This window comes from Coloeus monedula (genome assembly GCF_965178545.1).
Source record: "Coloeus monedula genome assembly, chromosome: 5".
In the NCBI taxonomy this organism is placed as follows: domain Eukaryota; kingdom Metazoa; phylum Chordata; class Aves; order Passeriformes; family Corvidae; genus Coloeus; species Coloeus monedula.
The window spans coordinates 34,440,899-34,465,680 of record NC_138785.1 but is presented as its reverse complement, the minus strand read 5'-3'; the positions used below and the strand labels follow the sequence as shown (position 1 = coordinate 34,465,680).

Here is a 24,782-nt window from a genome sequence, read left to right as displayed (position 1 = left end):
TTCCTCAGAAACTTTATTTTCATTCAAACTACAGAAATAAAGTAGTACCTTCCAATTTCCCATTGTATTTTCTGCGTATTTGTACGGCTCAGGGCAAGATGCACTAGGATAAACTACCCTGTACATATGGAGGAAGATAAGGCTCAAAAACTAGCTTTACTTCAAAAAATGCCAAACCTTACCTATGAGGTTGGCTCCAACTCTTTGATAACATTAATAGGCACAACATAGGAAAAAAGATTGATCTAAACTACCTATTGTAAGCAAAATCCAATAATTCATTACAGAAAGTCAAAGAAACCGTTCAGAAATAACAAAACAGTTTTCTACTTTGAAAAAATAGATGAGTCATTTTTGCTTTATATACGATATATTCACACACACTTTCAAGTATCATTTGCACTATTATCATACTTACATGGCTAGAGATAAAAAAAATGAAATCCCATAAGCAGATTATTACGCCAAAGAAGTCACACACGGTCTTTATCTGGGTTTTGCAACACCTGGAATTCTCCACGGCATCACAGTGACTAAAAAAGCAGTGACTAGACTCAGTGTAATTTTTCCCTTTATTAATCATGTTTTAGTAAGGCTTGAAAAGCATCAGGATTTAGAAAAATGGAGACAAGAAAAGCATAGGCAGTTGTAAACCCCACGCAGTCATAAACCCCACAAATTCACAGCTAAGCTTGTCACACGCTCAGTACTAGCGGGGAATAAAAAAAAAAAAAACATCTGAGTTAGGTTTGGTTAGCAGGCAAACGGATACCAACAGGCAGACTTCAGTTAGGATGTTTCTTCATTTAAGGCATCACACAAAATAACAAGTTAATGCTGGGAAGCATAACAATCATCATGTGCACAGCCATAATTCACATTTAGCTCTGGACATCAGAACCTGCTGTATTTCAAAATAGAAAGGCTAGGAGGGAATCCCATAGTCTTTTGGGAAAGTGCCAGGCAGCCACCAGGCAAGAGGAGGAGTGACCATGGTTTTTATCACCAGGGAAGGAATTTAAGTGCTTATTAAAGGCTTTGCTGCAGTGCCAGAGCTAGACACCTGAAAACAAATCCTGGCAGAATACAAAAGTTTTAAGAGCTAAAAGACAGAAAACCTGTTCAAGCAGCTGCGGTAAATGGGTGTCCCACAAAGAGATCAAAAATGGCAAGCATTGAGATTGAACAGCTTCTGGAGCTCTGAAGCAATGATGGAGAGGTCCAGCAGGTGCATTCCATAGGACTGGTTCCACACTGCTTGCTAACGCACTCTGCACTTCTGCCCTCCAAAGAATTTAGATGGGCAGGTATGAAATGTCTCGAAGTGAAATAGTTACACCTATTTCCTTACTGGTCATGTCATTTCCATTTGCCTGTTTTTTGCCCAATGGGAAAAGGCACAAATTCTGCATTTAAAAAAGTTATTTTAAGACCTAAGTAAAACCTAGTCACAAAAAAATTTTGCAGAAACCACTGACTGTTTTTAAGAGGGCAAAGTCACCTAAATGTTAAGTGCCTGGCAGCCTGAAAGCTGGTTTTAACTATCATGCTCAACTGAGTGCAGGTTGTTCTTAAAAACTAGTTTTAAAACCATCAGGCCTAGACTTAAAAATAAAGCTTCTTGGAAACATGGGAGGTCACATATCAAAGGGAAGATCCATGTCACTTTCAGAGACAAAAATGCAATGTTTTAGGGGGCTTTTTTGCATTTAGTAAGAGTCCCAGAATGGAGTCCAGAGTACTTTTTCCAAGCAATTTAGTACAAAAGGATTCCATTAAGGAGGATGGAAGTTTTAAGCACGCTACAGGCTTGGCTAAGAGCCACTACTCCAAGTTTCCAGAATTTGGGTAACATTAAAGTTAAGTTTCCTGAGCTAGAGACAACTTGATACACAAGACAGTGACAGCACAGCAGGACAAACAGAAGTGACAATGAAAAGCATTGCACAGCCCAAGACTTACAGTATACCCAGAAGCTGCCAATTCACACATACTCCTCATGTTGCCCATCTTCACAGGCTGTATTTTGGCACATTCTTACACCTCTACTAACACAGCAATTTCTGCTGTCTTTACTTGCTCTGCTGGTTTTGTACCATATAACCCCACTTCTGAATAGATGCTTTAGACATTACTCTGTAGTCTTCCCAGGCTTACTAAAACCACACTGACAACAGCCACCCCTTTAGCTGGGAGTTTAATGACACTGAATATTTTGCATCAATATGAGATACTTCAACATTTACTGCTTTGTCCTCTCCTGAGCCTGTGGCTGTTACGCTAATGTACAGAATGGAGAGCTCTCAGCTTTCTCCCTTCGCTCACAAATACAAACTACACCATTATAATCAGAAGAACATTAGTATGCAGCACAAAGTGATTTGCAAGCTGGAGAAAACAAAGTTCATGGTCATTTGCTTCCTCTAAAAATGAATTAAAGGCATAGGCTGTATGTTTGATAAAGCAACCATGCCAGCTAATTTCCTCTCAAGTCTTCTAGAAACACTGCAGTTGTTATGTGAGCAGCAAAGAGCCTCAAATCAACCTGCCTGCACTTTTCATACTACAGTGCCAGTTAGGTGGCTGCTTAAATAGGTTCAGGCTCAAAAACCTGAGCCCACACCAAAAAAACCTATCAATTGCTTTTCTAGATGAACAAAATGCTGCCACCCTAAATAACACTCCAGTCAGTCTTGTAGTGAAATGAAACAAACCCAGTACTATTTAGTTCTCACAACAGCACTCAGGTTAATCTCAATGCTCTTGACAAAAGGGCAGCACTACCAGCGTTTCCCAGTGACACTCCTTTGAGCAAGCCTGGCCGCTGTGCTCCCAAACTACATACAGGCAGTCACCACTCAGGAAGCTGATTCATCTTTACATTCCCATGCATGCAAGCATTACTGGTGATTAGCTGAAGCTGAAAAACAGGCATGGACTACTAGATTCTACTATCAATGGACCTATTAAACAAACCCGACTTGCTCTGCACATCTGCTGAACCAAGACAGGCAACCAGTTACATGAGAATCCACAAAAACCAGCACACAAACAGCCTTGACAGCTCTCTCCACATTCACCAGCTATCCCGGTTAATGACCAATATTCAAGGCATAGGATCTCTATCTAGAGATGTCTTCTTTCAAGTATTTCTATTAAACAGCCATAATAATGATCCAGACATTTTTGGCATAGTCTGATATGCTCCTTATGACACATTTCTGATCAAATGTGCAAGAAAAGCATTCAAGTCTATTTCAGCACACAGATACTTCAGTGCCTTCATCAGGCAGATTCACCTGAAGCTTCACTGCCAGTGACTAAACTTGCTTTAGTAAGTTATCACAAAGATCAAAACCCCAATAAGCACCTGCCTTAACACTTAACTGAAGAAAAGCTCCTTAGGCCTGGCAAGATCTTTAAGTACATCACACTAAAAAAAGTAAGAAATCAGCAATAAAGCACTGATGTTGCTGCATGCTCTGTTTTAAAAGAGTAGAGAGAAAAAGCCTCTCATCTTTTGCTCAAAGTAAGTGAACTCGACCCCTCAAAATCTCCATTCTATAAACTTCCAAGTAAACTTACAGCTTTCCTGGAGTAACTTTCAAACAATGAAACAAAGCTTCAGTTAGTAAGACATGTAATAGCAGGCTATCTAGATATTCATACTTTTATTTTGTAGCCATGTCTCTGGTACACTCTACTTGTACTTTATTATAGGCATTACATCCTTAGAGCAGAATCACTCACTAAAGCACTTTTAAGTGTAGCTCCTACTTGAAACTAAACAGCTTTCTGTGTATCCTTGAAATTCTTGGTTGGGCATAAACAGAAGTCAAAAGAGAAACAACACAAACCATGATCAATTAGACCAACAACTAAGAAAGAACAGTAGCAACATCAATATAATTTCACTTTGATTTAGGGTGCTATCTAATAGGTTTATTAAAAGTTTCAACAGACTATAGCTCCAGACTTTATCTATCTTTCTTGGAAGACACTACAATAGAAGCCACAGTAGAAACTGCCTTGTCACAAGAGGTACAAATACTTGCTGTATAGATGGAGAAATAAAAGGACAAATCTAGTTGTCTAAAAGACAATTCACTGTACACATTTTATTTACAGTTTTGTACACTGTCTTAGTATGAATGGGACCGCTTTTCTACTTGAGCCATTTTAACCAAAGCAAAATAACCTAAGTAATACAAAGTGTTAAAATACAGCATAAGATACAAAAACAGACATACTATTTCTAGTAAGGAATGTAAATTATGGTGTTACATTAAAAAAAAAAATTCCACATTTATGTTCAGGAAATCACACAAAAAGATCACTGATTTGACTGAAATGCATAAGTCTGTAGCAAAGCTTTGATGTTACCAAAAAACCAAAAAATTACCAAAGAATGCACAAAATTAATGTTTATTCCACCTTTGTCATATTCCCAGATTCTTCACCAAATGTTACATGAGCAAAAACAACTGAAATCAAAATATCACTAATGTTATCAAAGAGGGAAAACAAATAAATTAATCTAGCAGCCATCAGCATAGGTTACAGCAAAGATGATGCTGTATAAAAAAATTGCTAGAAAACTGTATGCACCATACTCTTTTCCAAACCAGCAAAATCTTACTGCATACAATGCAAATGTAAAACAGAGTAATTTCCTGCAGGTACAGAAATGCAACTTCTTTTCTGAATACTGTGGATAAACAATTTTTTTTTCCAATAGTAATGTTTCTACCAAGCTATTACAGAGTGGGCGAGAAACACACTTATGGATTTGGGGGGTGAAGTGTACTAAAATTCCAATTGGTAACGGTTACTTCGGCCAAAATAGAAAAATTGAACACAGAAGTACAAGACAAAGGCAAATGAGACTTCTCACAAATCTTAGCAACATTTAGGTGGAAATCAAATTTAAATGTAGTCCACTCTGCTTTTGAAGAGGCTTTGGTTCAGCTCCCAATCTCGATTGCTTGACGCAGTCTCCTATGAAAGAATACTCAGAAGGTGTCGTCTTAAACAACAAACCTATTTTTAGTGGTGGAGCCGCTCTTAGTAGCTGTGTCTGCATGGGACTGATAACCAATCACTATCTTTGGAGGAAGTCCTAATCTTTCCTTGTATACTCTCCTGGAGAGGAAAAGAAATAGAACAACAGTTTAAGCAAAGTCCTTAGGAAGGAATTAGTATCAGGACACCTGCTTTTAAGATCTGTGGACACCATCAAAGAGTTGCCTACTTAGAAACAATTTCTCAGCTATAAATAAAGGACTTGAAATATGATTTTTCTAGTGTATTGCATCTAAAACCCACCTACAGTTTCATAAAATGACTTACCACATACAATAGGACAAAAAATAATTAACAGGCCTAAATAAATGCAAAATGTAGGGACTCTATACTGCATTCATGTGAGTATCATTAATACCAGAAAGCTGTATTTCCACATAAACAAAACAGCTATACAGAACTCGTGGTTCACAATTCCAGAGTTACTAGGATGATAAAGTCGCCTGAACCAAAGAAAGCAGCAATTCCCCAAAACAGTCAGTCAGTTTTAATCACCACACACACTCGGTTGCACAGAGTTGCTTTCTTTTAACTACTGGTAGAAAGCAGAACCCCACAGACCTGGTCACAGTCACCTTACCCAACAGCAGCTTTTAGAAAAACTAGCTTGGATTTTATGTCTTAAGAGAAAGAAGCAGCAGTACCTGCCTTAGACACAAACACACACACACACACACAGAGATGCAAGTCACTAATGGCTACTCCTGTCTGGAGTCAGGGTAATATGGGAGTCAGTGGTCATCACAGCTTACCTTGGTCCTTGTGTCAGTTTGCAAAAATCTTAACTTTTTCACAGCTCTCTAAAGGACTCAACTCCTTAGTTAATGATTAATACCATTCTAAAATGCTGTGTGATGCCTACTAGGTTTGCTGCAACGTCTGGTAGCAGAAGATGAATACCATAGTTTTGCTTGTTCATTATTAAACACCATTTAAGCCTGAAAACATGATTGTGTAACAAAATTGTTAGTAGAAAGCAGACACAGATTCTTAAAGGCCCAAATAAGGCATGTGTCAAAAGAGCCATCAGGTAGAGAAAAAAGTTAGTAAGTTCAAGTTTGGCTTAAGACAGATGCACTACACCAGGAAGAGAAATATTTTCTTTGGTTTGCATGAGGTAAGTGGCCTACAATGATAATTAGCAGCGAGTTATTCCAAAGCATCAGTACTACAGAATCCAATAAATACTTGTGTAATTAGAAATTGCAGTTATGTAATTGTGTAAATAGTAACTGTGTAATTAATAACACTTGCTAAGCAGTAGAGCACAACATGCTTATCCTTAGCACAGACTCATGATAATATAAGATAACTACTGTTGCTTACTAAAACAAAGACTACAGCACACTATTGCACAGGTCAAATAACCCATGAATCTCAGCATTGTTTTATCTGTACTTCAACAGAGGTAAAAGGTAAGAAACACCTGTAGAGTTTCACAGCACATCATTGTGCAGCTTTTTCTTTTCAAATTTAAGTACATCCTCATGTGCTTAAGACTTGCAGCACCTTTCCCCTCTGATCTGTAAGCATCACTTTTCCTGGAAAAAAAAAATCTTATCAGTGCTTTACTCTTACTGAGTACCCAGCTTTACAAACTGGCAGGCTGGAACAGACTGCACATTACCTGCAGTTGTTAACTACAACGCCTCATTATGAAATGAGAATTTTTGCCAAGATTTGTGTATGGGCATGTGTTAGTAACTACTCTGTACTGCTGCACTACCTTCAGTGTAGTTTAGAAATGAAGAATTTAACACAATTTGGCAGTTACTTAACCCCGGGATACAGCTCTGCACAGGCTCCACTTACCTGAAATGCCTTCTTTATCAAGCTAATTCGCTTTACATGCATGGTTACAGTCAAGGCACCAATCACGTTACTTACCCTATATGCGTAACAGCATCCCTGTTTTCACATTCAGTTGTCCATATTGCTATTTTATCACCCTTAGTTCTAACGTTAACAACAGCACCACACACATCATCACTGTAGTCATCGAATGACTCCCCAATAAGGCACAGCAGCTGTGAAAGAGAAAGCAGTTCAGTGTCAGAATCCTGTTCTGTAGGCAAGCACTCAGTGTACACAAGGACTGAGGAATACATTTTACTGCCTACAGCCACTTGCCATACAGCAATCATTTTCTATTTACTGCAGTGTCTTCTTGAAGTGAATGTAAACTCTAGTAGGGCATCTTCCTCCTATTCTGAATTTTCCATTCTTTCCATTCCTCCTCCTCTCCCACCAGCTGCAAGTTGTGACACAGCTGATCATTTACACAGTGCTGCCTTCCACCCCATCCAAAACAGGAGAAGAATTAAAGCACTGTATTCTTCTACAGTACACTTAGCACAGGTAGACCAATCTGAAATTTTGGTGTCTCCATCCATTCTCTAGGAAGAAACTGTTAAGGACTATTTGCACATCATCAGCTACATAAGGTTTAACTTCAGTGCTGAAGTCTACCAATTCAGAGGTAAATCTTACCACAGCCAGATGAAAAGTGCTATCCAATGAAATGTCACTTCCTACCAACACAGGAAGCTTCAGCATTTCCATAAACTCTAAAGTGGGCATCGATGATCCTGAACAGTTTTTAATACAAGTGCACATGCACAAGTAACACAAGGTTCTTCCTCACAGGTTTCTAACAGCAAAGCATGGAATGGGCGAGGAACATTACTCAGCTGGGTCACAGCCATGTGCTAACTGTGAAAGTACTATTAAAAATCTTCAGCTTGCAACTTGTAAAACAAGCAATCCAGATACTCAAAACTAATGGTTTCTTGTGGTTGAGACAGATTTGCCTAGACTATGCTGAATCAAAATAAAAATATCTTTCTGCACATTGAATCTGCAAATGGACACTTGTTTATTTCACCTCCACAGTACATTAAGTACACTGCTATTATATCAGTTTTCTGCTATCACTTGTAACATTTGGAAATTCAACATGTTTGCAAAAGCAGGTCAAACAAAGCAGGTCTTACAGTACTCATCAGACCCACAAGGGCTGGCTTACTCAAGTAAACACAAAAAGGACAAAGCATGCTAATGAATAAATCAGGTATAACTAGACAAGCTTTCAATATTACACCCAACTACAGGCTGCACACACTGAGTAATTCAAACCATATATGGTTAAGATTAAGCCACACACAAACATGCAAAATATTGACCAATTGCCTTAGATCCCATACAAGCAAAGATGAATACCATGCTCAATGAACACTAGTCAAGTACATTTCTCATGAATGTTGCACAACAGGGAAAAAAGCCTCCTCAATTGAGGGGTTTACAGTTAAGATCATATTATAATAAAAATTTGTTCCAAAGGGGAGTTATAAAGGCTTTGATTTCTATTGCAGAAAATTGGTTGCATATAATCACTGGAATTAGAAGTGACAGGGTTGTTTTAGGGCACATATCACAGTCACCTGGGTATTTAGGCTCTGTGCCATTGCTCACTGCTAAGCAAAAAGCAGAGCCTTCTAGCCTTTAGTTTACACAGTCTATCTACATGTTTCCAAGCCATATGTCATGGCTATTAGGAGTCAGGACTCACACATGCATTAGGCCAAGTACGAGCAGCAGGATGTTAATTTGCTCACAGGCAGTCACACTGCCCAGTACTGTGATGCTCACAATGCTCTCTTCAAATCACAACTACAGTGACTACAAAGATCCTGAATGTTCTGACATTTTGGACACCTCTGCTTTGATTCTCAAGGCCATTTCTCCGTTTCAAAGGGGTGCAATGCTCCTTGCCTCTCACAAAAACAAGGACAAAAGACGAGAGATTTGCCAAGACTGCGGTGCACTGTCCTGTCTGTAATCCATACCCCTAAATCCTACATCACCCTAGACTGTCTCAGGCTATTCTGAGTCAGTTTCTAGACAACACATTTTTCTATAACACATTTACTGCAATCCACAATCTCTAGAAATATATTTACCATTCAGTTCTATTCCAAAGAGATAATGCAATGGGAAAAAAAAGTATTTTTATGGTGTATATACAGGATGAATGTGCTATTATTGCCTATCCCAGCATTAAGATAAATACAGAAAGAAAAAAAAATCTGAAATTCCCTTGTTCAACACAACCAAAACCTGAAAATATTTTTCTTTAAAAAGAATCTGTAAAACAAATTGTTTTATCAGTTTAATCAGCAAGCTGCACTCACGACAATATTATTTTCACAGTAATATGACAGCTGTTCTGTACGCTACAAGGGAAAAGCCTAATCTGTCCTGCAGAACTCTCCCTGTTGCTGCCTGTTACAATAAAGTATTAGGCAGAATACACCCACATGAAGGATCACTATTGAAAAAAACACGTTTCAAATACAGTCTGTCAATAAAACCCTACAGGACACTCTGCTGCCAGTAAGTTAGAAGCCTAGTGTAGCACACCAAGATCAAACCAGTTAAATATTTTTTCACACAAACACAAGACTCTTCAGCAGCTGCTGGTAAACCCATAGTGCTTACTGTCTCTAGCCAGAAGCGATCAAGGTCACTTCGTCTCTGCTGCTTGTTTAGTGTAATTAGCCATCGGCCTCCTCGCTTGTTTTTTTCATCTTCCCACATGGGTTCAATCCCATCCTGCGAAGAAAGGCCACAAGTTAAATCAGACTCCATCTCTATTTTCCCTAAAGAGCCACCAAAAGGCCAGTGATAACTGAAACAGCAAGTTAAGAGAGAAATGTATAGTTTAAGATACATACCAGAATGTCCAGAAATACTGTCTCACACCAACATCAAACTTCCAAAAAAACAAGTGCACTCTCTAATGAATTTTTAGTTCTACAGAAACATCACAGCCCAGGCAAAAGTCTTAGCTACATATTACATTAAAAAAACCTTGAGGCAACAGGCAAAGACAACCACCTGCTTTGCCCTGCACGAAACCAGCATGTAGCTACTAATTTTATCTGGAGTCCTTATTTTAAGTCTTGCACTGAGTGCAAGATCAGCCAAGTCCTTCACTTATGCATACAGATTATTTCACTGAAACACACACCTTTGGCAGTCTCTCTCAATAACTTCCTTCACACATAAGGTGAAAATAAGAGGGTTTTCATTGCCAGGGGAAAAGACAGGGGGGGAAAAAAAAAGAAAAAAATCAACATACCCTTTCAAAGATGAATCAGATTCATATTTTATCAGTGGCCCCGCACTGAATTAAATGATTCTGCATGTGCTGATACAGCAAAGCAGCCAGCTGCTACTCCGATATCAACCAGCTATGCTGCACTTCAGAAAGTCACTCAAAAAGTAATTGTCTAGATAGAGGAATTCTGCTAAGAACTGTCCATTAAGAGAACTGCACTACAGAACTTGTGGCTGAAAACTAAGTGTTCAACCTGCAGGATGGAGTGGTGTCATCTCACTGTAAATATAACACCCCCACTGGCAGCTGTAGATCTTAAACTACTTCATCACCTTTAAGAGGCCCTCTTAAGAGGTCACAACTGAAGGACAGCAGTAAGAGATTGCCCAGAAGCCTGAAACAGTTGGCAATTCTATACCTGTTCCATAAAGTTATATAATTTATTACTGCTTGATGACAAGCAAACACAGAACAGATACACGTACTTAAAACATATATTTAGGATTCATGCAAAAAATACAAGAATTATCCATAGATACACTACTCTCTGAAGGGCCTACAGCTTCTTAGAATTCTAGTAAGGTTTCTCAGTCACCTTTACCTTCCCAAACCCAAGCAGCATCACCTCTCCATTACATAAAGCTGCTGGGCCTACAAACAGTATACACAGTCTGCTGAGGAGCCCCAGCCTGTGGCTACATTTTACAAGCACAGAGGAACCAGGCACCAGCACTTCAGGGACTATTTAGGTATCAGAATCCAGAAAGGAAGCTGCATGATAGAAGCACTACCAAGAGGTTAGGATTTAACTCAGAGCTCCGATTCAGATCTCCACCCTAGCTGAGGCATGATTTCATGTACACTTTCCCATCAGCATTTCCTATTCACTAATTTGGACACTTCCTCAGCATGTTCCAAGTGTCCATGTTGGGTGCACTTTTCTATTCCATGTTTAAGTAATACAGCATTTAACTGGCAGTGTAAAAATGAATAGGAGCATTGTGCATCTGGCTAGTAGTACCCGTAAGAAATACTGAGGAACATTGCTGCCTCCCACATCATGTGACAGCTGGAAACCCTTTCATATTAGAAAAATTTACACTTAATTGTTTGCACAAACATCTCAATGTAGAATGAAATCTAATACAGTCATGGATTAAAATCTACTGTCTGTCACACGTTAAAGCAAATACTTGCAATTTCAGAAGTAGTGACAACCCGATTTTCAGACAGCACATGTTTGGGATGTCCTCAAAAAAATTAACACCTTTATGACATTTCCAACCATGCTCCTAAGTGTCTTAAGTGAAATATTTGGACAGTGTCTTTCTTAGTCAGGAAACCATCCATCAACATCCATAACTACAGAAAAAATGTTAGCAGCCTACCTTAAAGAGCGAATAGTCACAACCAGGCATTAAATTACTAGACAGCTGGATATGGTTGTACAAACTATTGGGAGGGAAAAAAGCAGGATTAGAAACTAAGCATTGTTTTAAGGTACAAAATTCTTAAAGAACTTAAGACATATGACCAAACAAAGCCCAAAAATTACGGAGCAACGAAGTTATTTCAGAAACAATCCTATTTCTTAAGTATTTTTCAACACTATAAAAGCATCAGTTTTAAGATGTTCTAGGCTTAAAGCAGCAGAACGGTATAGGAACCCCACAACTAATTAAAAACTCACTTACAATGCTTCTTTTAAACCTAGTTCTAAGGTTTAGTTCTAAAGTCCAAAGTTATTAGGAACATAACTCACTGAGCTTTCATGGCAACAGCTTCTGTGTCTGTGTGTTTTCTATATATTCATGGAATAAGGATAATTGTTTATATTTCTAGGGCTACTCTCACTGCTGTTTTTTAGGAGAAACATTCAACCTTGCTATTTAATACAGTTCTCTAGGTATGAATGCTGTAGGCCTGATAATTCAAATTAAGGACTCAAAAGGCAAGAACAGATGATAGACAACAAAATATCTATTCAGAATTAAATTCACAACTATGCAATTTAGAAAAACAAAGCAGTACATAGCGTCTCCTCCTCAAGCAAGGAGATAGATGCCTTTTTTCACCCCTGCGCTGGTAGGATCAGACTTCAGAAAGAAGCAGCACATATTACAGCAACCTGTAACCCAAGACCAACTAATATGCAGGCATAGCTCAGCACCAAAAAGAAAACTGATTACTGTGATGTTCTAACTACGAGAAATCATGCAGAGGAATTTATAACACCAGTTAGAAAATTTAACAGTTTGCCTCTTTTAAGTTTATCTTAACACAGAAATTTTCTCCCCAGAACAACACACCTATTTCCCACTCCAAGCACAAAGGAGGCATAACTTAACTGCTGGTGACTGATTTTATACCTTCACTAGATGCAGACATCTAGATTAAGCACTTATTTTCATTACCAAGACTATCTTGGTTGTAGAAGCTCAAAAACCCACCCTTAACCAAGTTTAATAGTGAGCTTCAAACACTTCAGCTGCTCATCACATACCCCACCACGGTCAGCTGAATGAACGACAGTTTGCAGTCACCCCCACAGCAGGAATGGGAAAGCTGGTTACAAGCCCAGAATCCTGTTCTCCTGCAACAACTGCACCCCTAAAGTTACCGTAAATGCTGAAGCATTTTTCCTCCCTGTGCTAATGGGTCACTGATGGGTCCTATTATTACACTCAGACCCCATCTCTCTCCCTTGGTGATCACATCCAAAAAAGTATGCCACAAAAACAAGAACCCTACCACTCAATGTAGCATGAAACAACTAAGATCATGTGTATAATGCTCTTTTTCCACTCTCAATTTCACAGCACTTGCATTTTCTCCATGTTTCAGCATCACGGCAGGCAAAATCTTGACTGAAGCAAGCGTTTGGAAAGCACAGGCCTGCCTTCAAAGGCTTTTTATTGCCCAACCACTCTCAGAGACCTTCAACTTAGAATGAAGGTCATTTCTTCTGTAACCTCTAATGAATTTTTTTCAAGGATGCCATTAATCTGCATGAATCTCAAGTACTATGCTCCAGATTCAGGCACTCTTGAACATGTGTCATGAGCCAGCAGTCAATTTAATCAAGAAGCAAAATGTAGGGCCATGGAACTGGCAATCAGTTGGCCACCAGAATTTACAGATTCATGTTACTATGAGATAGCTACTGCACAAATTAAATGTTCTACATATTCGTCGTGTACACATGAATATAAGCAGTGTTGCAGTGTTACAGCAAGACAATGTGCATTTAAAGGATGAAGAACTTCTCCATTTACATTTTCTTTAACAGACTTCACCTTCAATTTTGCAAATATTTCAGATTACACCAAAAAATTTGCAGTTAATGGAGTACTTCAAGGGTTTGACTTGGATATAAGCTTTGCCAACAAATCCCAGAACTATTGTGCAGATTGAAAAGTCTTTACTTACGCCCAAAAATCTTCAACAGTATCGAACTTTGAGATAAGACGAAGATTTGCTTGCCAAGTTTTGCTCTTGTCATTTTTAAAAAACCAGAGTGCCCATCTAAAGGAAAACAAAATAAAAACGTCTAGAAATTAAAGTATATTAAAAATATAATTATTTCTATTACTATATCCAAACTAATTAGAAACCTTAATATATTATCAGCATGGAGGTCAGTTTTCATCAATAAGCTACATGATCAATTCTTTTACAGACCAACGTTTGTGCTTCCATTACAAGAATTGTGGCAGACTTTATCAATCCATTAGGTAAATATTTTAAATAGCTTTGGAATTCTTTTAAGACTCTAAACCTCAGATGTTTCTCCTTGCTGTCACTGCTAAACTGCAAACCCCTACCACAAACAACTGATTATGATCTAAAACAACACCAACTGTTCGAACTGGGCTCCCTGGCCAGTAAATTCCTTGTAAAGGTTACATAAGCGAATTATATCACTCCAAAGCTATGTATGACATGAAAGCTTCCCAAGCACTCACATACTAGGAAAGCATAAATTTTAAAAGGGAAGCTGCATTACACTTACTAATGGCAACCACCTCAAATCCCCACAAATTGATTGTTTTGAGTTTTAAAATCGGCATATATAAAGAAGAGACTAAATCTCTGCTGAGTACAAACATCAACACAAATTGAACCTTTCACACAAAGATGCTCTTTCTGAATCTAAAAAGCATCATTGCAACAATTTAAAATGCTGGAAGAGGATACCTAATGAGGCATTTAATCAAACAGCTGGGGATTTTTTCCACTCTGATCATTTCAGTAGTGTTGAAATAACTCAGGTTAGCACTAGAGTAAATTTATCTTCTCACAGCAGAGACCTTTAAGTCACTAGATGTCAATCTATTGTTTTGAGACCCTTCCTGACATTTCAAACCTAGTTTTAAGTTTACTCCTTTCCAGTAATAGCCTCACTGCCACTCGTAAAGAAGTGTCAGCACCAATTTAATCAAGATGTTTAGAGGAAAGAGAAGAAGGATGGAAGCTGAAAGACAACAAGAAAAATGGGATACATGCAGCATAGCACTCCAGGGAAGCATGGTTTTCCACACTTGCTCAAAACTTAGCAGAAGAGTAAGGTATCACTTGGTAAAAGGTATCTGCCAACACTAACTACTGAGTATTCCACAGTAACTCTCCAGTTCACTTGGAGAAAATTACTTCCTAGCTGGTCTTTTTGAAGCTGTAAGAGGACTTGTATTTTTTCACTAACTTTTAACTATAATTTTAACTACAAGTTTTTACCACTGGCACCTTAATTTACCCAAGTACAAGGAGAATGCAAGGTTTTCCAGTTCTGCTGGAACAAAAGTTCTACTTGCCTCCAACTAAAAGCAAAGCTATGCTCTTTCCAAACACCTGGCTGCATTTTTAAAACTTGCAAAGATTTTCAGCTTCTGTAACTGCACTGAAAAGACTCTGAATACTAACATCTGGATCAGATTCTCCTTACTCTGAAACCTCACTGCAAAAATCTTCAAGAAAACCTGAGAACTCTCAAAATACTGCTAGAGAATGTAAGGTCAACAAGAGCTGCAAAGCCACAGGCATTTTTCTGTCCCTGGCAAAACTACAATCACACTTCTGTACTATTTACCTGTTTTGTAGTGGATGTTTAATATACTGTTCAGGGCTGGCAACCTCCTGACTAGGTGCTGGCTCAGTTTTCTCCTCTTCTGCAGGTTGGGGGTTGGGAGTGGTTTCCTGTTTGAAGAAAGGAGTTATTAATACATTCCTTCTCAATTTTTATTGAAGTAATTTAGTTCTTTGAAGTAGCTTTAGGAAGGGTGAAGCTAAGAGTTCCTATAATTTATCTTCATTGCAGGCCCAGATCACATCATGGAAGCACAACTTGTATCCCTTTATTCTTCAACATGTGAACAGGTCCTACAATAAACACTAACTGCAGGAATTTGCATTCTGCTGTTCAGTGATTTGCTTCCTATGTAATTTGTTTCCAAAATGGTTTACTATACATACTTGTCTAATTTTGTAATAGTTTTGAGTGCTATTTCAGAAATATACATTATCTAGAAGATGCATATCTAAAATAAATTCACAGAGCAGTAATTTCAGAAGGAAAATTATTTTTATTCAGCTTCTCATAGAGCATCATTTGAAACAGGTGTACAGGCCCTGTTATTTAGAAAAAAAATCTATTAATACATGTAGAAGATAAAACTACAATTCTCAGATCTAGAATCAGCTACTGCAAGCAGCTAGAAGCCAAGCCAGTGCATAGTTATCTTTGTATTTGCAGCAGAATCACAAACCAAACAGCAGAATTTGAACACACATCAGTTCTCAAACTTCCAACTGAAATAAACGTACTTACTGGTTCAGTATGTATTAGATTGATTTCAAGGGTTATTTTTTTCAACCTTCTAGAGACAGCTCTAGAAATGCTAAATAGAAATTAACGCAAAGTAGTAAAATATATTCTCTTTGCACGCAAACCCCCTCAGGCTTGTCATTCAGTTCGAGAAGTCACTGTGTCAGGTTTGAAATTCTGATGCCATTCCTTCAAACCACAGAATACAAAGCTTTATTGTGAGGCCAAGTATCCCTGCCAGTTACCACCATCTCTCCCTAATCTGCAATCCATGCTAGAATATTACAGAAACATGGAATGAGGACTGTAACTTCCCTACAGCTAACACAAAAATGCCTATACAGCTGACCCCATGGAAGAAAAGGCACTTCAGTAATATAAACAAAAGCTAACTACAGCAGACCCAAAGACTCTACACATTTCCAAATGTGGCAATATAAAATTAGTACTTAAAAATTAATTTAAATGTTATGGTTCTAAACAAAACAAATTAACATAGGGGTGAATTAAGAAATGTTAAGTAATTTAATTAATGGAATAGTTTACTCCAGGCTTCCACATAAGTTTACCATCATACCAAAGCTGCTGAAAAGTGGAATGGATTTGAAGTGATAACACTGTTTAATCTTCACAGACCCAGCTGGCAAACTCTTCTGGTAACACATAAAGATCTGTCTTAACAGACAGATCTTTAATTTTCTTTTAATTATCAATTTATTTAGCATTATTAAGCAAGTTTTACATCAGGGAAGTTACTCCTTTATTGTTGAAAATAAAGTACACTTCAGTTTAACAACCCACCTAGGAAAACACCTCCTTACATTTCAGAACACTCACATGCACCAGCATTTACAGTGAAGGGACTGAAATGCCAAGACCTAACAGGAGCACTTGGCCAGTGCTTTGGTTTGCAACAGCACGATTCCGTTCCTCATAATAAAACTAAATGCTTTCTGAGGATTCCCCAAAGGGATCATCACTAACAAACCCACAGAAGCAGTGTTGAACAACCTGTCACATCTCCTCCAGCGTAATACTATAAAAAGCTAAGCAGCCTTCAAAAAACAGTTAATTCCTCAAATTCTAGCTAGAATAAAATTTCTAGTGTTACCCCCACTTATTTTTGCTATCATTCATCCTTAATCACACAAAACCATCCCACTGAACAATTCAAGACAGTGCACAAAAGCTTTAGAATTCACCAAGGAAGCACTTACATATTTCCTCTTTCACATTATCATCTGTATTATATTACAAAGAAATAAGTATAGACAGCTAAAATTTAAGTGTGGCCCCTTCAGGGGTCTCTAACTAGAAAATTCAGAGAAGTTACATGGGCAGAAACAATAACCCTACAACAGAAATATTGCTGATATTCTGGAATAGCACTAGGTTTTGTGATAAAGCTTGCTTTCAGCCACAATACTCTGCAGTTGTGACATATAATATTCACAACTGATTTACAAGTGCTATTACACTAGGAATTTTGACATCAAACAGACTCACTCTTGCTGAATGCAGATATCTTCCAAAAATAATTTCAGTTGAGAATCTCATGTTTGCTCAGCAATTAGCTTTCAACATACGAAGAGCTAATCCCAAAGTCTCCCTGGTCATTCTTCCAGAAGTATCACAACTACATAAAATGGAAGAATCAATACAAAGCCACTGAGCACATGCAGGGCTAAACTGTTTCATAACTTCTAACAGAAGACAACATTAGAAAGGATTAAGGTAGCACATCCAGATAGAAAAATGCCATGAGCCTGAATGTCTGCCCAGTACACTGATGGTCATCCTTCACACAACTACATGATACTCTATTTTTGGACAAATAGAAGACATCTGACTCAACACAACCATAGTACTTAAGCCACCACAATATCAGGTCCCTTTAGATATTCTGAAAGCTACATGGCATTCACAAAACTCAGACTAACCATTATTTCAAGCTCCTGTCCAAAATAGAACATGACAGCTCAACTCCAAGGCCCAGCGAACTATGACCTTGACCCAAGACTGTGCCACTCCCCTCAAAAACTACACCAGCCAGAAGAGACTTCTTTTTTTCCAGCACCAGGCTGCTCCATCAAGGATAGCTACAGGTCTACAAACTAGGTATAAAGCTGGAAGCAGAGCTTACTATTAAAAACCAGTTTTCTGGCTGGTCTCAGAAAGAAGCCCAAAAGCAGCTTATTTTCATTTCCTGCTATTTCCCACAGCCATCAAGGAAAACAGAAAAAGAACCATTTTAATTTTTGGCTGGTTAATCACTATCAGCTCAAATTTCCTTTCATCTTACATTTATCTCACTATTCTGACAACCAAAATGAAATGTTTGTATACCAAAGCACTTTTCATTATTAGTCAAATAGAAAGTATGTAAGTTCATTAATTGGTATTTAAAGCCCATTTAAAGTCCTAGTATCCAAGAAATTCTACAAGAAATTGCATAGAATTCTATTCTATAAATACCACATGAATTAATGTTACTGTCCACATTTTAGCAATTCACAGCTTGAAACCCTGTAATTGCAACACTACTAACCAAAGTCAGACTGACTCCGCTAGTAGTTTCTGGACTGATTTATTCAAAATCCTTCATAATACTTTACTATTGCTCATAACTAATGTATTGTTTAACCTAAAATTGACTTTACACTAAGTAACCATTAAGTTTGCTGCTTTTAAAACGTAAGTAATAAAATAGGGTAGTATTACTAGATAAACTGGAAAGCTGCATATGGCCAATCCCACTTCTCACAGACAAGACAGCACATAATTAAGTGACCTTTATTCACTACCCACATGGTTTTTGATGGAGGAATCAGCTTGCAGAAGTCCAGGAAACATTTGCCTTCTCAGCATTTAATGACTGTTAATCTGCAATTACTTGAATTCTGACACTTGCAGATTTAATTGGTGTTATTTACTCTTTCTCCACACCACATAATGACCAACATATCAAAGGAAGGTGTGCATGTCACTGGGACAGGAAACAAAGAGCATTTACAGTAACAACTGCTTCATCAGGTTTGTCTGTCGAGGAGAACCAGCAGCTTGACTAGGTTTTACCAACTGTTTTCAGATGCTGCCCAGACCACATTCACGTCATTAGTAGTCTACAGAAGTTGTTTAGCAAGTCCAGCTGGAGTGCAACAATTACTGCCCTAAAGGACATAACCTAGCACTATTATGCACTCTTGGTGAAGGCTAAGAGAATTAATTAGTGGAAGAGGCTTTCCAAGTCTTCTTGCATTAAACCAAAGTAAGTTACATTCCAGAGTTTTTACACCTTCTTGTTTAGGGCTTCCAACAGAAGAAAACTGCATGCCCCAGTTACCTGATGTCTTGGGAAAAACCAATTTCAACTATCTGCTGGTCCTTACACTTCTGGTGGGTAACTGCAACTACAGTACAGCTAGGATAACTTCCAAGGCACAAAATTCAGGTGCTATTTATTTCAAAACATTCTAAACAACAACAACAAAAAATTAAAGGCCACCCACAAGCATGGATTATATCCTGTAAGAAAACAAACCAAGTGATGATTTGACACACAACTCTGAGGAATGAACGTACAGTGGTAAAAATCATATGTAGTATATGTAATAGCAACTGTAAGAGAGGTACTAAAGGTCACCTGTCACCAACTTAACAGTGTGAAGTAGATTTCCAGACACCAGGACAAAGAAAATATTTTTACTTGTGAGACAGCAAGGCCTAATAGAGTAACTATCCTAACTGCATTCAACATTATTTAGAACACCACAGATTTTTAGAAAGGCAACCACTATTTGAACACAAACATGGAACCTGATTTTAACTGAGTGACATCTCCTCAAATTGCAACAGAAGTGAAACACATGTAAAGGAGGACAGGAACAAAAGTCTAAGTAAAAAAGTCATACACTTCCTCCATGGTCAAAGGTTTTCTAGGAAATATCACCTCAGATTAAGATACAAAGACTATTTATAGACCCCCTGACTTCTGAAAAATGGATTATATACACTTGAAAATACCCATCAGATTTTCACCATTTAACTCACAAACTTCTAACCAGCATTAGCAAATAGTTTATAAGAAATATCAAATTACTTCAGTATCTTTGTGGGTTTTGTAGCTGCCTAGGCAAGTTGCCTTTGTGCTAACACCTCTCATGCCAGTCTGCACTCTGCTGCTGCCATTCTACCAGAACACAAAATCTACCCGTGGCATAAGTTTTCACATCTAACATTCTGTCAGTTCTAAAGCACTTGGACAAGAAAACTTCCCAAAACTGCTGGGGAGAACAGTTTAGATGATTCAAAGAACAAAAAGCCTCTAGTCTCCCCAAACACTCTGACATAAAAGACCTCCACGTTTTGCAAGTATACCGAGCCCCTGGTTCAACAAAGCATACAATTTTATATTAGCTGAAAACAAGACACATTCAATCTTCAGAAAAGAATTTAAAACAATTTTAGACTGTATGAATGGACAAGAGATCACTCTTCAAACAAGTACTAGTGGTATGCCCAGTGATTGCAAAGGATGTCATACATTTAAGTTATTTGATGACCAGCACAAAGTACAAGAAAAACAGACCTCTATAAAAGATCACTCAAACAACTGCTCTGAACATTCAAGGGGAAAAAAAAAGGACTTTTAAACAGCTTAAACTTTTCTGCTTTACATCCACTATACAGAATCCAGGAATACTGGCACTTACAGGCAGCTAACAACACACTCGTACTGTACAGCTCACTAACATCTGTACATCACACACACTTTCCTAACATGAATGTCTTCTAGAGGAACAGGTTTAAAACATCAAAAAATGAGGACAACTGCAAGCTAATAAACAGCTTCTAAACTCAAGTTTAACCTTGACTATAGAATATTTCAGAAGTGAAAGAAACTTATTTGATGAAGAAATCACATTAACTCACATTTAAAGTCCACATTTCTCTTTCACAATGCAGGCACTCTACCAACATCCCTTATTTAATTCTCTACTCTATCCTCTCAAAATTCAGACTGATCTTTACAAAGCTGCCAAAAGGGGCATATTTTCTCATCAAGAAGTTTCCCATGTACCTCCACACCTGCAGGTAGTATCAGTAAATGAAACACAGCTTGATTTCATATGCTATTTTTATGCATTTCTTTGAAATAAGCTTGGTATTTTATATGCTGTGTGAAATGTAACTATTCAAAATTGCTTTCAGAGAAGTGTTTATCTCAAAAAATTTACAAGATGTCCAATATACTCCTCTTAGAGGGAGCTCCATACTCACTTGGAAATGTAATTTACAATTCAAAAGCTCATCATATATATTCTCAATCATTAAACAGCATGAAAGATACATCTTTCCTGTATCATTTCAGAAAAATGCAATGAGCAAGCAACTGTGGTCACAATACTGCACTTCAATGCTGTATTGACTTCAAACAGAGCAAATCACTGACTATTACAGCAGCAACAAAATGTACCCAGCAACAAAAGCAAGTCTAAACTACATGCTAACTTTCTGCAAATAATACAAAAGAAATACACTTCAGCCTACCTTGAATTTTAGGAGCTATTATGAACTTTCCAGAATTTTAAGGCCCTACACCACTATGTTAGTAACCCCTTGAGATAAGTTTCATTTAAATAAAGTTTTGATTCCTACCTATGTATGATTACCCTCTTAAGCACTTTTCAAGTACAGATAAATGAAATGTCACTGCTGTATCCTAAAAAAAAACAGAGTTAAATTTACAAGAATTGTATTTATAACAATAACTGCCATTAAGCAAAAATATAAAACCCATGATGCCTACTTCCAATTTGCAAAATGAGGGATCAGATTCATGTGCACCGAGAAGTTACAGGCTCTGTGCAGCTACATTTTTAAGTCACCTTTGGTAAACTATGTTTACTAAAACATTACTACTGGTTTTGTTGTTGACTTTGTGGACTTTTGCATGTTGTTTTCTGATCACATTTAATCCTCAAAGGCTGTATGAGCATGCTAACAGGTGACACTTCTGCATATTCTCAAAAATTAATCTAGAATAATTCTAAGAGAAAAACCTAGACATCACAAGAAAAATGGAGTTTTAACCTGTCAGTGTTGCAAAGGCTTAAGTCTTCCCTACAGTGAAGAAGGGAACCACTGTGCAATTGGTTTGTACTTACTTAGAATAATCTTGCTTTTCTTAGCAACTTCCATGGGATTCTGTACAAAACTCTGAACTCAACTTTCCATGTTTGTGAACAGTCTGAAATATTTTTCAAGCCTCTTAACAAGACTTTAAATGCTACTTTTGAAACCATGATAGTACTAGAAACATCACTGATTTTAGTAGGAGCCTGTATTAAAAAAACCAAAATCAGCCCATACTCTGTTGTATTTTCACTTCCCATGATATGTTCTCCCACCAGGAAAGCATGACAGATGACATGTCTACAAACCCAGGTCCAGACTGTGCAGTTGAGCAACAGAAAGGCCTCCCTATGATCAAGAGGTAATCCCTAACCACACATGCAATTAAATTGTTCAGCTGCAAAGCACATAGTATTCCTGCAACACTGTGCACCTCTGACCTCACTCACTACACAAGTCTAACTTTAGGCTTAGGTAGAAGTGAGTCACCTACAAAGACAGTAAACAAAGACTTTATTATTTACTTCAATTTGAAATAAAGAAGCATAGGTGGTAGCTGACTCCTGAATGCAAGTATACTGCAGCTACAGCAGAACATTCAACAACTGCATTAATTACTTAAACTGTTGAGAGTGTTGCCCCATCTTCCACCTTCACTGGCTCAGCACAACAGCTCATGGGAAACTGGATCTGGAAAACCAATCCTGCTGGGACACAGCATGGCAAAAACAATTGTTCACTTTCAGCTCCATTAGGCCCGGATCTACCTCAATGTGCAGCTTAACACCAATGAACAATGGAGAAAATGGTGCAAAGATAGTTTTTGTGCCAGCAGCACAGCAAAGAAAGCCACAAGGCCCAGTCCTTCACAGTAATCTCAATTTCTATAGGCTGTGAGTATTACAAATTACTTATCACAATTCCTACTAAGCTCCACAGTCACCACAAAGCACTGCGCTGACAGAAAGCCCTCATCTTTAGATATGTGGGCAACAACTTGAAGGTTGGCTTTTGGATGTGAAAGCAAGTGTTTAACACTCTGGCTGAAGAGCATGGGAAGGGTGCTGCTGGTGGTCTGTCTTGCACTCTTAATAACTAACACCTTCCTTGTACAGAACTGCTGCCAAGCAATTTACAAATGCTGACCCACTTCAATATCTTCCTCATAGGTAAAAATACAGGGTTCGGTTCATAGAGGAAAGCCATTATGAGAAAAATCAGTGTCCCTTACGCAAAACGGCAAAACTAATCTTTATTTAAAACCACTGATTTTCAAACTTTTTTCACTTTGTCTAAATGTTACAAAGTCTCCCCAAAAAGCACACTGGCTATTTATTCACAGCTGGTAAACGCTGCAGCAAGAGACCAGCCCTCCTTAACTCTGTTTGCTTGAAATCCTAACAGAGAGTCTTCTGCTGTCCTCTCCTCATGATACACAATCATGTGGGATTAGAATAACAACTGTACTTGGATCACTTCCAGCTGCTCCAGCTCATTATGGAAGTGCAGGCTGGGGCTACGTTTGTAAGACCGAGCATAATACCATGAACATAACTTACGACCTGAAAAAAAAAAGAAGCGCTTAATTACCATGAAAGGTCTAAAAAAAAAAAAAAAAAAAAAAAAAAAACCTCGAATAGAAGATGACACAACCTGAAAAGACGATTTCGTTTGCCGAGGCTCCCCAGCCACGCTGTTGTCGCGGTTACCCCAGCACCGCACCCGTGACTTACCGACCCCGCGCTCCCTCACCGCGGTGCCTCTCCGGCACTGCGTGCGGGGAACGCGGCCCTTCCCCGCTGCCGCAGGAGCCGCCCCTCGCTGCCCGGCTCGCCGCGGCGGCGGGAACCAACATGGCCACCCCCACCGCGCCACATGCGCCGGGCGGGCCGGGCGGCCGCCGGCACCGCGGGCGGGGCGCCACACAATGGGCGCCGCCGGACCACGGGTCCCGCTCCCGCCGGGCCCTACGGGAGCCGCGGCCGTGCCCCGCGTGCCCGGGCGGCGGTGCCGGCACAGCCACGGGGCCCGCCGCCCCCTCCCCCGCCCCGGCCCCTGAGAGCGTGCGCTCCTCGCCGGCCTCCCCGGCCATCCGCCTCCCGCCCGCCCGCCCGTCCGGGCGCCCGCCGCGCCCTCGCCCGTCGCGGCCGGCGGAGCGGCGTCTCAACGAGGAGGAAGAGGATAAGGATGCGGCGGGAGGAAAGCAAGGGAAAGGCGGGCGGGAGAAGGGAACGCGGCACTCACCGGCTCCACCGCCGCCATCTTAGAGCGCTCGGATCGCGGACGCACCGCGGGGCGGGGCGGGGGCGGGTAAAGGCCCCAGCCCGCACGCGAGTGGCTGCCCGGTGGTCACGTGCGCCCGGCGGCCGTTTGGGGCGCGGTGCCAACCGGGAGATGTAGTCGCCAATCGCGGGGGCCGCCGGGAACCCCTCCCGCTCCCGCCCGGGCAGGAAGAGGCGGGCGGCCGCGGGAGCGCTCTCTGGCGGTGGCTGGGGGAGCGGCACCGCCCGCCCGCGCTGAGGGCACGGAGCGGCCCCCGAGCGCACCGCTCTGGCCTTCCGTCCCCCGAGCGCACCGCTCCGTGGCCTTCCGTCCCCCGAGCGCACCGCTCCGTGGCCCCCTGTC

The 24,782-nt window shown here is 39.5% G+C and overlaps 1 protein-coding gene across 1 annotated transcript; it reads right to left on the bottom strand.

Moving 5' to 3' along the window:
- On the bottom strand, positions 1-24,494 carry EIF4E (eukaryotic translation initiation factor 4E). The gene is made up of 7 exons (XM_082282328.1): positions 24,402-24,494; positions 15,288-15,394; positions 13,631-13,726; positions 11,590-11,653; positions 9,580-9,693; positions 6,970-7,109; positions 1-5,142 (listed from the first exon to the last, which is right to left on the bottom strand). Exons 1-7 carry the CDS (start codon positions 24,417-24,419, stop codon positions 5,028-5,030), a joined length of 654 nt encoding a protein of 217 aa, XP_082138454.1. The 5' UTR covers positions 24,420-24,494; the 3' UTR covers positions 1-5,027.
- Positions 24,495-24,782: the final 288 nt, after the last annotated feature.

Coding starts and splice junctions, on each gene's coding strand:
- EIF4E (XM_082282328.1), bottom strand. Junction 11,654..13,630: donor ACTGTTGAAGATTTTTGGGC/GTAAGTAAAGAC, acceptor CCCTCCCAATAG/TTTGTACAACCATATCCAGC. Junction 7,110..9,579: donor ATCGCTTCTGGCTAGAGACA/GTAAGCACTATG, acceptor TCTCTTTCACAG/CTGCTGTGCCTTATTGGGGA.